This window comes from Dermacentor andersoni, chromosome 3 (genome assembly GCF_023375885.2).
Source record: "Dermacentor andersoni chromosome 3, qqDerAnde1_hic_scaffold, whole genome shotgun sequence".
In the NCBI taxonomy this organism is placed as follows: domain Eukaryota; kingdom Metazoa; phylum Arthropoda; class Arachnida; order Ixodida; family Ixodidae; genus Dermacentor; species Dermacentor andersoni.
Window position 1 is genome coordinate 102387401 of NC_092816.1, and position 15151 is coordinate 102402551.

Consider the following 15151-nt stretch of genomic DNA (forward strand, 5'->3'; position numbering starts at 1 on the left):
TTCGCCTGCCACATGGACGCGCTCATCGCGAAACAGGTTTATTGTGTCACATATGGACCGATGGTCATTAAGGGTTACGGACTGGATTCCAAGGGAAAAGAACCGTAGCAGGGGGCGGCAGAAAGTTAGGTGGGCGGATGAGAACAAGAAGTTTGCAGGGACGACATGGCCACAATTAGTACGTGACCGGGGTAGTTGCAGAAGTATGGGAGAGGCCTTTGCCCTGCAGTGGGCGTAACCAGGCTGATGATGTGGTTGGGTGTCGTATTTACCAATGCCGGTTCATTCTTAAATGTAATGGACAAAATTGCGGTGTGCAACTTATGCGGGTGAGCACAAGTTGCACACCCCAAGTTGAGCACCTTCTGTGTTGCTGCCCATATTTGGAGACTCAGTGAAGTACTCTACAAGCTAAACTCAACCTGCTAGATAACGGAGCGTTCGCAGAAGGAGAGATCCTTGACCATGGACTATGCAGTCTTGCATGCAAAAGGCCACAAAAGCACTTCTGCACTTTATGAATGATACTGGATTGCATGAACGCTTGTGACAATGGAGGTGCTTCTGCCATTGACTCTGAATGATTGAGTTTTTTCTGTTCTTTCCTTATCTATTCCTCCCTTTCCCCCTCGCCAAGCGTAGGGTAGCCAACTGGGCACGCCCTTGGTTAAGCTCCCTACCCTTCCCTTTTCGTCTCTCTCTCTCTCAGATACGCCACTCACCAGCATTATTAAGTTGGTTTAAGAAGGAATTTGCATTTTGTGCTTAGAATTTTTAACATAATATTGATAACGACTGACCAATATGAAACTCCCCCAAACACTTGAGATTTTTTATTGCCCTAATCATTCTCATCTGAATTCTGGCTTCAAATATGCGAAGCTTAAACGTGTAGCGCACCAAGCTATAGACCACGTCAAAAAGTGTGCGTGTTTTGCTGAGATCACACCTACACTAACAACAAGAAGATATTAGTGCGATTAGAATTTCGCACCAACTTCAGGCACTTCGAACGTATCTTTATGTTTAGCGTCTTACGGGAGCTTAGCGGCTCAAGGTGACTACTAGCTTGTGTGACTTCGTATGCGCTCGTGGTCATGATGCCGTCATGGGTGTTGCATGCTGATCATTCGAGCTTCGTGAGCGAACTCTCGTCAAGACGTCGTCGTTACATCCCTTACGTCCAACAATTGGCTAAAATGTGTTGTATAATGGCTGGGACCGCTAGGTCAGGGCTCGTGATCATTGCATCATCATCATACTGCCTCGGTAATCAGAGTCTCGTCTTGAAGTTGTCGCCTAACAGCTTAACACACTAGTTATGTGCTCCTGGCCTTGATGCGGTCATGGTCGTTGCGCCATTGTCATTCCACTTTCATCATTGGACTCTCTTCATAGTATCATCGTGACTTCACTGTTGTCCCACTGTCATCATTATCTCATCTTCCTCAGGCCGTCGTCGTCACGCAGTCGCCTTACAATCGTTATTTCAGAGACGTCATCCGATCGTCGCCATACCATCGCAGTCATACAACCTTCGTCATTTCATCGACATCATTCCGTCTTTGTCATTTCATTGCACTCATGGTGTCGTCATTCAATCGTGATTATGCCACCTTTGTCATCCTATTGCCCTCATTACATCGTCGTCATATTCTCTTCGCCATGCATCTGTTGTCCTACCGCCATCTTCATGCCATCGGGGTCATTCCATGGTCGTCGTTCCATCTTCATCTACCGATTGTCTTAACGCCATCGCAGTGGCACCGTCGTCATGACACAGTTATAGCCACACAGTAGATGCAGTAGATGACCACTGCAACGACATGCAATGGTAATCCTCCAATTGCCCTCATTGTATTGTCCTCGTGCTACCGTCATTACACATCGCCATCACTTGAGAATCATGAACCCTTTGTCGTCATCGTCATACCCCCTTTGTCATTCCATCGCGCTCACTGCTTCGTCGCCATACAGTCGTTGTCAGGCGGTCATATTCATGGCCCATTCTGGCAAGCGAGTGCCATAGAAAAGTGGACCAATACCGGAGACAGTGCATCTCGTATATGGTGGAAGCCATAGAAATTTCAGAATGATAGCTGTAGATTATAATGAACGTGTTCTCAGCACTGCGGTTTTTCTCTGCATTGCACGAATGCTCACACTATTAACGTGGCTAGCATCGTAAGACGAGCTGTGCCTGAAGGCTTTTGTTCACCGATTTCAAGCTACTGAAAAATCATTGTCGTGTAGTGTGTCATATGAGAAATTTGTGTACCACGTAGTAGTAATAGGCCAATTTTGCGATGACGTTGACTGTGTGTCTAGGACGTGCTCTGTTTTGCTGTTATAACTACTGAATCTTCATGGTATTGTGTTGTAACATGTAGGTTTTGATCACTTGCGGCTTTAAAAAACTGTAGTCTTTAATGGCGAAATGAAGGTGTGTGCGGCTATTGGTGGCTCGTTTCCCTTCTCGCATTTGTGTATAGTTTTTGAGTAGAGTACCTGGGAGCCATAAGTATTTTATCCGAGCACCGTACAGTAGTATCAAACGTGGTCCATGTTAATTTTTTGCCAGCTAGCGTAACAAAAATTGATTCCGAAGCTCACGGGGGCTGCTTGGTACATATCGCGTAGATGACAGGGATGGATATTCATTAGGAAATTGCAAGAGAAGCTTTGAAGCACTAGAAATTAAGATCTGCGAAGGCACGTCGGCTAATACTCATTTTATTGCCAATCAGATAAACAAGATTCAGCATTTAGAACGTGAAACGCTTTAACACTCGTCTTAGCTGTTCTCAATCCTTCTCAGGAAGGATTGAGAACAGCTACGACGAGTGTTCTATATACTCTTTATGATGACATGTCAGCTGTATGACTGTTCACTCATCTATCTGTGATGATGTGAAAATTAGTAGAGTGAACCGGCTCCGACGCGTAGGTAGTGACGTCCGCTGAATGCGATGTGCAGAAGGAAAGTATTGGGAAAATGTTCAAATCTTTCAGGGAATTTCGTAGAAATGAAGCCAAGTAATGACATGAAAATATGGCACATACTATAGTATGTTTCCTTTCCATTGATCTACTTGAAAGCACTACATCGACGTTGAAATAGCATGTTAGTTCTTGGAAAACAATCATAACTGATCATCTACGGCATCAGTTTTCTCAATATTTTCATGGTCACAGACTCCTCATATAATCGTAAATAGTTGCACTTGTGAGGGACAAATAATGTTTTCTTTTCCCTGTCCAACACTTATGTAGCAATATTACATGTTCGATGTTCACAATGGCGATGGCGATGAAGGCGTACGTGATGCAAGCGCTACTTTTTTTCCTTTATACGTTATGTTCTCCAATGAAGAAAGAGATAGAGTATTTAAGCGAACAAATCAAAAGGAGAGCGCTCCCCATTCTTTTTAATTTCTCCTGCTGTAGCTCACAGTGACTTGCTGGCGCAGAGTTGTAAAACTTTCAAAAATTTCATCAGCGTAATTAGGGGTTCTCATAGGGGGAAAACGAGGCACCAATGCATCACCCACGTTTTTATTTCTCTCACATGGAGTGAATAGAGAAGGCGTAAATGGCAGCCAAAGAAAGAAGCAGCACTACGGCTGCTGGATAAAAAGAAATATTTATTTATTTATTTAGTTAATTGCCCTCAGGGCCCGAGGTCATTACAGAGCGGAGTGGGTACATTCGATCAAGTGGAAAACGAAAAAAATCCACTACTTCCTATATTAAAGATAAACTGGTACGTCTATTTTCTTTCACTTTTCTTCACCATATTTTTTTTCCAACTAGACCCATGAACAAGATTGAAGAACTAAATTGTTTTACTCAGGTTCATTTTTTTTTTAAATCGGTGTTTCCTCGCAGAAGTTACCTTTCAACAGTCAACCCGGCGGAGTTGTTGCTTGCGTTTGTCTGAAGAGTGATTTCGCATACTTTTGGCATACATCTGTTACGTTTTCGCTTTGTAGTAAGCATAACGACACGTATTTTATATATTTTGCGTCATGCTCAACTCTTGCACTGGTATAGTGAGATTCTAGAGCTTCCTGTGCTGTACGGTGCGTGTCGGCCTCCATGCGGTGCGTGTCGCGAAACGTGTAGAAATAATAACATCGGTAACAAAACGTGTTCATGTTCTGATTGAAAAAGCAAGAGTCACCCTTTCTTCTTCGCAGAACGGCAATTCCCTTGTTCTTCATCATCATGTGCTTGTATGTCCTGCCACGTCTCGTCTCTGGACCAGATACCAAGGCTTTCTTTCTGGAGTTGTACAGCGGCATGGGTCGCTATTGGTTGCACCTGATCCTTATGATCCGAAACTACGCTGACACGACCGCCTTGGTGAGCTCGATGCTTATATATGATTATCCTAAGGGCGTCCTAAGGCACAATCACAGGTGGCGCCGTTAAATACCGCAACGGCTTCGGAAAATTGAACGATTCCCTAAAGCAGTGCAATCTTCCCCTTTCGTAATTTTCACGCGAGCATGACGTAGAGGTTTGAGAGAGGACAGTGGATGGTCAGAGCATTCATTGCCATTGAGAAGTAAGGAACAGTGCAAATTTCCGTTAATTCCCACTTTACAAGACTGCCGGCCTTAAGGTAATTAGCATTACATTAACTTAGCCACATACTCCATGGAAACCGTAGACACACGAAGGGGCCATCTCGATGCCAATCAAAATGCCAAATGACACCACCATAAGTGTGTCACTTCGTAATCGGCCCACCTCATTTGAAACTCCGCAGCGCCCCAGAATTCTGGGAGCTTCTTCACTGCAATGGACTGCATGAAGTGGCCCCATTGGACGCGGAAGTGTCTGTTATGGGCGGGGCGCTACAAGGGTAATATACATGAGGCTGCGTGTCCCTTGGGCCACCTTGGCACATTCATTGCGGGGGATAGTCGAAAAATGCAGCGGTACCAATATCTCATGCACCGCGCCTAAGTTGTCTCTTTGGGTAAATATAGTGCGGCACATACTCAGGGAGCAAAGTGGTCCGCTAGGTCAGACAGCAGGTAGCACCAAGTTTTCCATTCTGCCCTAGGAAACCACATTGCTTGCTCGGCAAAAGAGCAGCCAACACATACCTAGTGGCCTAAGCTAGTAGATAAATGGCGTCACTTGGTTAGTGAAAGAGGTTAGATGCAAACATACCGCATAGCAGGTAATGTTATCAAGGGATGTTAGTCGCATTAAAATAATCTTTTGCGTCTATATCAAGCATGCATTAAAAGACAAGCCACATTGTAAGGATACTCCAAGTGTGCAATGCACGATGAATATTTAGGCGTATTGGTGGTGCCTACAGCATGAAACATTGTCTTCACGAGACTGCTTGCGCCAATACTTTGAAGAGAAACACAAAATTAATTTACAGTGCTTCATTATTTCTTCAGACTTATATGTGTCTCGTTCAGTGGAAACGATTTAGTAATAACATTTCTGATAAAATTGCCACTACATTTCATTTCGTTGACTTATTTCCCACAAAATGCAGGACACTAAAGAGAAAAGCCAAAGAAACGGTTTCAAAGTTCCTTAACCACTTTTCACCCATTTTGCCAGTTGGGAACGTGTGAAACACGTTCTGCACAGCTACAACTTTGTGTTTCCGCAGGATGTGCTGCCCCACGTCTGGTATTTATCCACCGACTTCCAGCTCTTTGCAATCTCCCTCTTGATGTTGCTGCTATTCAAAAGGTGAGAAAGGCCCACGAAAACTAACAGAGGATTCATGATATACAAGGATTGTGCACATTTTTTCCTAATATGTGCTTCATGGACAGAGTGTTCATGATCTTTAGTGGCAAGTAACCAATGCAGAGCTTTTAATGATGTTTGCACCGCATGCTCGTGAAACTAAAGATTGTTGCTATTAACATTCAGCAAGTCCCCGCAATTTTGAGGCCAGTTTGTTATGCTCCCTTTCCCTGACCACTGCACAATCGATAAGTGCCTGTGTAAAGGTAGAAACTCTATTCAGACATATGCACAGAGAGTGCCGAAAAACGTTGCATGACCAACAAATATTGAAAAAGAAGGCTCACAATATGACTTCGGCCTTAAAATTTCGGGCGCTGAGGAATGCTTTATTATTTTTATTTACTAAGCTCACATATTCATATTAAGGTTCACTTTCTCCAACTCTATAGTACCAACGCTTATTATTCACATCCAATTTGCCCTTGTTTTGGGGCGCTATCAATAAGCCTGCCTAGGCACCTAACCAGGAGCGGCCAGGAGCAAGCACGCGCTGGCAAGCGTGCGTGAGGTCTGATCTTAAGTTTCGCGTGGTTTGAGGCTGGTTGAGCGTTCAAAAGTAGTTTAAAACAGCGAGACCCGACGGCTATGAGTCTGACGAGTGAGGTGACCAAAGTGTCATTCCTAGGGGGGTAGCCGAAGCTGAGCCTGAGCAGACGGTCGTAGGCTTCTTTTGGAAGCATGTAATTATTATAGGAATTTGAATGGAGATTTTCGTTTACTTCAGTCTCTTTACTAAACTTCGTCAATAAATATACACAGTAACACTGGGATGAACCACACTGATCCAAACACCTTTCTTGATTGACGTCAGCGATTGGTCAATAGCAGGCGTGTGTTTGAATCCGCTATATGCGTATTACGATATAAAGCGTCTAGAAAAGAATGAGTAGCAGGCTTTTGTTGAAAGTAGAATATTTGAGAGAACGGTGACATCGCGCTCCACTTGCGAACTCCATGCGTAGCGTACGACTGCAAAACTAAGCTGAGATATTCACACCACTTATGCTATCCGCGCACTATGTTTTTAAACAAAGTCCGAGCGCTGGTTCAGTACAGCTTTAATCCTTAAGGATGCTAAACATTTCACAGTGTGCGCATTTTACTTCAGGTAGTAGATGGTATCTATCCTTAGAACGATGCAATTTTACTGCCACGGGCCTAACTGGCGGGAGCTCGAAACGCTTTATCGTTTGTTTTAGCACTTGTGAGCACATCTGATTGTCCTTGGTCTTATAGGAACATCGCGCATCTTCAAGGGTCAGACTGATGCAGTGCCTTCAAAGTTGGCGTCAAAAGCCGGCGCAGCGTTTCCCAAAGATTTTATGGCAGTTTAATATAAATAAGGGCAGAAAGCAATCAAAACTGGTGTATATAAAGCGTCACAGAACTTTTGTGGACACTCCATAACATGTTTTTATTCCTTTTCAATGCGTTTCTCAATAAAACTTGCGGACCTATTACCTCAAATTGCTGTATAACGTATTAGCCGTAAACTTTCTTCATACGGATAGCTGGCACATCAGCGCACAAGAATAGTATGATGAACCAGAGCAGCCAAATGTTTTCAGGGAACATGAATGTACTCGCATACACGTAAAGACCTCAGAGCGAGGCAAGTCTTCCCTAAGTCCTTGCTTCTAGTCTTATTGTGTCTCGGTAATTTGGAAGCGAGCTGTTGAGCCCCAGACTTTAGAGGGAACTATCACAAAACGCATATAAATATATTGCAGGTTGCGCATATCCGAAAACTGGTCAGTAGCATTGTTAATGCATTTGGCAATGCACCAGTGTACCCTGTGTAACTACTTCACAGGCGGAGAATGCTGGCCATCGGAGTATTCATCGCCGTCTCCTTACTGGGTTGCGCCATCGCAACTTGGTCAGTGGGCGGTTCTGTGCTGCTGCCATTTATGGCCTTTCCAGCACCCAACTTACAGTGAGTAATATCGTAATCACCCTTTATCTACATAAGTGGATATTGTCGAAGTCCAATAGAGAGAGAGAGAGATAAGGTTTATAGAAAGGAAGAAACCTTGACCAGAGACAGCTGTGGTTGACTACCCTGCATTGGGAGGCGGAGTGTTAAGCATATATGGCAGTAAACTGAGGAAACAAAACATAAAAGTGAGCAAGACCAAACAACGCAAGCCACATGCATCATACAACGCTAGGAATGAAGCAGTTCACTGACTATAGTCCAGAGAACATGACCGACGGATCTCGACACGTTCTTCTGTTTGGACTAAGTACTGACCTGCTCCATTTCTAACTATAAATTTGAATGACCAGACTATATTCTATTGAACGGCGTCTTTGAAATCTACCTTGGAGGCCCATACACCTCAGAAACTTGACAAGCGCAAATATAGCGTTCTACGCTGAGGTCTCTTGGTGGCGCTCCATGAATTCAGTTTTGCTCATGACAAGACGAGAATTCATTGTTTCTGTACCGAATTAACAAAAAAAAACAAAGTAAACTTGAGGTATGTTCTATAACTCACTGCTGTGCGAACTTAAGGACATACTGTGCCATCTAGCGCTCTAAAAACTGGAAGTTATTGTGATAGTCGAGATTCTTTTTGACTTGGTACTAAAAAAGATCCGTAATGTAGCCTCAGGGAAGGCAGATACCGCGAAGAAACATTATAATGGAGGCGAAGTCGGTCATTTCGACTTACTCTGGGGGTGGTTTGATTTCCGTCCATGCGGAAGTGATCTTTCTCTGAACACTCACGTGATTTTACGCGAGAAGCTCTGTGGAAGAAGTGCACAAATTAGTGACACGATCGGTGCACTAATTTTATACGTCAAAATATAAGCTAGTCCTATACGTAACCAATGAAGCCTTCTGTAACATTGAACATCCCTGTAAATGAAAATAAATTTGTTCTACGTTGCCTATAGGTAAGGATACTTACGCTTCAGCAAGTACGCCACTTTAGCCTTATCCCCGTCGCCCAGTGCAGGCTAACGCACCCAACAGTTACGTCGGTTAACCTCTAAAACTTTCATCTCCTCTTTCTTGTAAAATGGTCTCTCCGGGAGAGAGAGAGAGAGAGACAGATGAGAACTACACATTAGTCTTCGTCGACGGGTGACATCAAATGGCAGTTGCACTTCGGCTTTCCATATTTGAGCAGTTCAATTAGACGTTATCGGCTGTCTGACTAAAAGCATTGTGTAAGGTACCACAGCTCTTTTGAATATTGCAGACCCCAGTATTTATTTCCAGGGTGTCCCCAGTCGACAACCCAAGGCTCATTCCAACTTTAAAGGAGCTTAGAAGTCACAAAAACTTTAATCTTGTGTAGACCTCTTTTGAATCTTTGGAGTTTTGTACATATTGAATGTTGCTTCGATTAATCGTCAAGAGCTGTATTCAACAGATACGCGTACGTTGCCACGTTGGTACTGCAGGGATCGAGGTGGCTGATATAATGGATAATGGAGAGCGCGCATTCACTGCTTTTACTTTCGCTGGATTTACTTTAGCAGGCATCAAGTCATAGCTTGACGCCCTGCGACCCAACTATTTAAGCCCAAAAGGTTTAATAAGCAGCGCGTGATAGCATTCTTATGGGCAATCTTGCGGTTCTTACCGAAGTTAAAAATTAGCGGCTCGTTTGACACGCTGCTCCATCGTCTACATTGGATGTAGCTTCCGAGGGACATGGTTTGTCATTATAAGGACGCCCCAAACTAGTTTATGGGACAAGCTGAACGCTTCAGTCAAGCGTATTCTCACAGAATGCCGACGATATGACCAACAGTCTTACCGCTTGTACCCTCTTTAAAGGGACACTAAAGGTTAATATTAAGTCAACGTGGACTGTTGAAATACCATCCCAGAAACCTCGAAACGCTTGTTTCGTGCGAAGAAGAGACTTATTTTAAGAGAAAATGCGTTCTGAAGCGTCCGCGTAGCTCTAGCGCAGTTCAAATCACCCGCCCCCCGATCGAGGAGTATTGACGTCATGGTCACATAGTGACGTTGCGCCGTCGGTGAGTAAAACGGCTCCCGCAGACGGTGCTACCGCTTTTCTGCGCAAAATAAAAACGCGCGGCCAGAAACAGAGCAAAGACAGAGCCGACAGCAGCGCGAAAGCAGTACTATATGGTGGCTAGCGGAAGAGAAAGCGCGCGACGATAAGCTTGTTCTTTATTTTATGACGACAACTTCGACGCTCGTTGCAATGGACGACCCTGACAACGACACATTGGCTCGCGATGCTGGGGTCGTTGGCTCGCGATTTAAGCACTGATGAACGTGACCTGCTGCAGAGGGCTCGCGCTGCCGGCGTCGTTGCTTACTACTACGCCGGCGGCCTGCTTTGAAAGACACTTCACGCGACTTCACCAAGTCGGCGTTGAATTCGTAATCCTCTGGACGAAAGTGCAGCGAGCACACTATGTGATTTTTCGGCTCTTTGCCAGCGCGCTGTGGCAGAGGTACGGCACTTAACCATTTCGAACGGAGAGGTTAACTCGTTGGCACACAGTGATAAGTAACGTTGGATTCGCCGCTGCAACTGCCCTTGGCCAAGTTCTGCGGACCGTTCGCGCATCCCACGACATCACATGGACGTGGCATTCTCGCTGCTTGTTCCAAATGCAAGTTTCGCGAGCCAGCAGGACCACCGCAGCACGACGCGATTAAGAAATAACTGAAACTCCAAAGCGCGCGCAGAGTCGAGCGAAAACGAAACATTTCGATCACCCATACTACTCAAGGGTAACGTGAAAATGTTATTTTTTCTTAGAATCGAATAGAAGTAGGCAAGTAGCATTTTCTTCCGTCTTATAATCTAATGAAATGATCTTTTTAATACGAGTTTTTGAGTACTAGCGACATAAATTATGAAGAGTGCTTTCGTCATCGGGCTAGTACCGGAATGTCGCTGGGGGGTCTCAAATCGTGTCATGCATTTACCTCAATTTCTCGGTTACTAAAGCTCTGCTCGCGATAATATTGACTCCTTAGACGTTCTAGAGCATTGCTTTATCACTTTAACTTGACTTTCTAGTAACCTTTAGTGTCCCTTTAAGGGCGCATTCTTTCAGTTAGAGGAGGGCTCAAACCGTTGTCGTGGCGAAATTTATGTATGCCATCATTGCCTTTCACAACTCCTTAGCTAGGGGACTCCGCCTTCCTCAATTGTCTATAAGTTCTGGTTCAGTATTGCGCGTTCTTCGTATTGTGTGCAAGTTTGGATGTTTGTATAACGCTCCTTACTTACGCTGTCTGCTTATTAAGCGCATATACGAGTTTCAGTGTCATATTTGAAGAAAGTGTGTACGAAGTGGTGACAGCACCGAGTAATTATACCCTGCATTCTTCACAAATGACGGTGGCGACAGAAACTGTGATCTTCTGACTTTAATGAGGTCGCGTTGTCACTGTGCTTAGTTTTCACTTTGATCATTCTTCTTCTGAATAGTGTATAAATTTTCGAATAACCAGCGGAATATGGAGGCCAACATGTAGTTTTTTGTACCACTTATAACAAAGAATAGTGCGGTCATAAAATTTCTATCACTCAGCATATTTCATGGTCAAGCGATCTACAAGTTGCGGTGGGTGCTCATAGTTTTGAATGCGTGGTTTGAAGTTAATGTTAGGCCAAGCCATTTGACGCTTTCGTGCTCTTGTGCTTCTATACAACAGGCGTTTTCTGATGCTTTTTTTTTCATCGCGAAATCCAGTAATGAGAAAACCAAAATCAAGAAAGGGGCTGACAGATGGAATAACACACTGTGGTGTAGTTTGTTTATCCCTGTTTACATTATCCCTGTTTAAAAACTTTATACCACAGTAATGAGAAAAGGCGTTCTGACTTCGATGACGATAGGAGAAGTTTGAACAGCGTAAAGACCCTCAAATTTGTATTCTCTTCTTTTGCACACTACGAGTATATATACATAGCCATCATGGTGACATTACATGCAGATGTACTGTGCTTACAGTCAAGTAGCGCTGTCAATAATATTATTCTGTATTCATGTGCATTTTTTTTTCTTTGGCAGTGTAATGGACAAAACGATGAATGATTACTACGTCCGACCATACTATCACGCCGTCTGCTACTTCAGCGGGTGCATAACGTACCTCCTGATGGACGACTTCAGAAATCGAAAAATCACCAAGGTATCTAACAGGGCTTTAACCACTTTGTCTAGCGGTGAAAGATAAGAAGTTGTAGGTGAACTGTTAACAGCAATGTGAACTATATTGTCCCTTCTTGCTCGACAAGACTGTGCAGCTTCATGAAATGCCTTGAGAGCCGCCATATGCTTATAAAGTTGTAAAGCCTCGCAACCACTTCAAGGAACGACCTTACAGCAAAGAGTGTTATGCGAAAATAAATGTGTTAATGGAGTTATATCACATTACAAAGAAAAAAAAAAGGAGTGAGGCGCTTAAGGAGAACTGGAGCGATTTGCCTGGCGCACGCCTAGCATGATTCTTTGGTTGGAAACGATGATAAATAAAATTATACGCGCAAGGACGAGCGACACTTAACACAAACGTAGCACAGCACGCAGTAATAAAGTATCTTGTTAACACAACCTTTTCGCAGAAAAGTGTGTTTTTTTTTTCAGAACAACTTTCTGATTATGAGGCACGCCGTAGTGGAGGACTCCGGAAATTTCGACCACCTAGGCTTCTTTACCGTGCACCTAGGCCTAAGTACCCGGGTGTTCTCGCATTTCGCCCCCATCGAAATGCGGCCGCTGTTGCCGGGCTTCGATCTCGCGATTTGTATAAAAGTTGATAGCGCCTTGATATCAAGGGGTGCGTCTGCAGCAGTATGAATGATCGACATACAAGCTGTATCTGAAGGTGCGAACACTGAGGCAGAGTTAGGATAGTACATGAAGGGTCCTTTAGGACGCATAGAGCTGGCATAGTAAGTGCGCTATCTCCTAACGCGCACTGCACACTGGGTGCAGTGGCGATCCTACCCGCTTAAATTAGGCAATAGCATTTTGTACAGGCAACCATTGGTCGAATGCGATGCAGACACGCACGATTAGACTACCGATTCTAAACGGCATGCGAAAATTTCGCATAATGATAACATGTATATACTGCTGCTCCATGTTGGCGTAGATGGAGAGCGCTGTTGACGCCAAGCAAAAGAATGCGCTGCACCAGAACTATCTCTCTTATAAAACAGATCGGGACTTTCTGTCAGAAGTTTCTCTGTGATGTATCAGCAGCTGAGTGAGCGTGAAGTTTGCCCACTAGTTTGCAATGAGCGGGAAACCACTGTAGTACAAGGCTGTCCAACAACGCACAGGTCTTTGTGCGTGAACAACTGGTGCCATTGACTGGAGTCATTAGCGCTCTGTGACTTCAGACACTACTATCAGTCATGCGCCTGTTGGACTGTGCGGCAGTGAACATCAATTCGTAGACTACAAGCTAGACTAAGGGCGTCCTTTTGGCAATTTTATTTTCAGTGCTATGTGGTCTGCTTGCGATGCAGAAATATGTTTGCACGCGCTGGAACCTTCCCTAAAATGTGTACCAGTCTTTCTAGACGAAACTCTTGTGCGAGGAATTACCTCCCCAGTCCGGTCGTTTCTGTTTCCATTCTATTACATTAAAACAATTATGAACTGACTAGCCCAGTAAGGCGTTGTGAGCCGTACGCTGCATATAAATGCAGCTTTCGTATAAAAGACTCTTCAACTCACCCCCTCTCCCCCTTAAGTCTTATTCTGGTACAAATCTAGCTTTTTTACTTCAACGACTGGCAACGAGGTACATGCTTTGTTTATGACGAGTAAGATAATGAACTGTGTATATGAACTTGTGCGGAAAATTTTGAAGCTATCAAGTATACCATAGGAAACAAAAACTCTATTAAAAATGGCCAATGATGCGTGATGGAGAGTGGTGAGATCGTGTCACCCCACGCCTTCGTATATACCATGTCAGGGCAGTTCATGTTGTAGTCTTTTCTTCCACAATATTACTCTTATTTAGTTACGTCGTGGAAAGTAATTAATGACGTTAGATGTTGCCTATAAATATGGGTGGCCATGTTTCCGGTCGTAGTAAAAAAGAAATCAGAAGCGACGTCAGTTCAAAAAGATTTCGTTCTGTATGCAAGCACAGACATACTTTAGAAAGTAAATAGAAAAGTTCCAGGAAAATAATGAAAACGAAAAGGTTTTTCGTGGGCCTATGTAACTGTACTGACCACGTTCCTAGTTAATATTCCTGAATCTATGGGACTGCTGTTGCGCGTGCTGCACCTATAACCAAGACAAGGAACGTAGGCATGAAAGTAGATTTAGAGCCATTGTTTCCTGGAATAAACGCTTTCAACACTTTTTTCGCGCTGTCACTTGCAGAGGATTCAGAGGACGCGTATATGACAGAACTGCAAAAGCGAACTGGATTTTGTCGCGTAGCATCAGTGAAGGCAAACTTGGCATTTCTGTCTTTGAACTGAGGCTGACGACTACATTTATTGAGTACTGTAAATGTTAAAGCAGCATACCCACCGGCATAACTGACATATATCGTTGCAATTTATTATTTAATAGCCCTTTTGCCTACTCAAATGATCATTCATCGGAGAGTGCCCAGGTTGCTGGCAAAGAATGACTTACGTTAGCTTGACTGCTAAAAGTGCTTTCAGATTCCACTGACTATCTTAATTAACTTTATCTTTGAAAAATAGCGAGAAACTGGTATCAATCTGCATAAATATTCTGTACGTCTACTTTTTGCTCTTCAGGCGACGCAGATTGCTGGCTGGTGCATATCCCTCGGCTGCGGCTTCTGCTGCGTATTCATGAAGCTCCCCTGGTACAGGAGCCCTACTCCGTCCACAGAAAGCATCAAACTGATTGCGGCGTTCTTCGATCGTATTCTTTGGTCGGCCTTTTTGATGTGGGTTACGCTGGCTTGTTCCTCGGGTCGTGGCGGTGAGGTTTATTGATAACACTGCTTTTTGCTTGTTGCGCGCTTTTTTCATGCCAATTGCTCGTTTTAACAATTGACTGTTCAGTAGATTGCATTTAAAATACCAAAGTAACACCTACGCCGTAGAAGACGCCGTAGTGCGAGACTTTGGATAATTCTGACCACATGGGCTGCTTTATGATGAAATGCTTATTAGGAGACCACAATGCTCTCTACAGATGTCGGTTCCTTCATGCTGCGAAAAGTGATAGAATGTGTGACTCATACATGAGTGTGTTGTAGTCACGTGTGAAATGTCACTACAAGGACAGTCATTAGGTTAGGTTAGGTTAAGCTAAATAGTTGCATTTTTGTCATAGCCAGCTGCAGTTGCAACGACCTAGTAATAATGAGCCTAGTAGCTTACGTGTGGCCATT

At 43.9% G+C, this 15151-nt stretch overlaps 1 protein-coding gene across 2 annotated transcripts in view; it reads left to right on the forward strand.

The window, feature by feature from the left end:
* LOC126541467 (nose resistant to fluoxetine protein 6-like) overlaps window positions 1-15151 on the forward strand; it is a 98690-nt gene that overhangs the window by 17602 nt on the left and 65937 nt on the right. For both annotated transcript variants that reach the window (XM_072287265.1, XM_050188221.3), the window contains exons 5-9: window positions 4200-4365; window positions 5648-5730; window positions 7607-7729; window positions 11818-11938; window positions 14547-14736. In XM_072287265.1, coding sequence (XP_072143366.1) covers window positions 4200-4365; window positions 5648-5730; window positions 7607-7729; window positions 11818-11938; window positions 14547-14736 — 683 coding nt within the window. The remainder of the gene's footprint in view (window positions 1-4199; window positions 4366-5647; window positions 5731-7606; window positions 7730-11817; window positions 11939-14546; window positions 14737-15151) is intronic.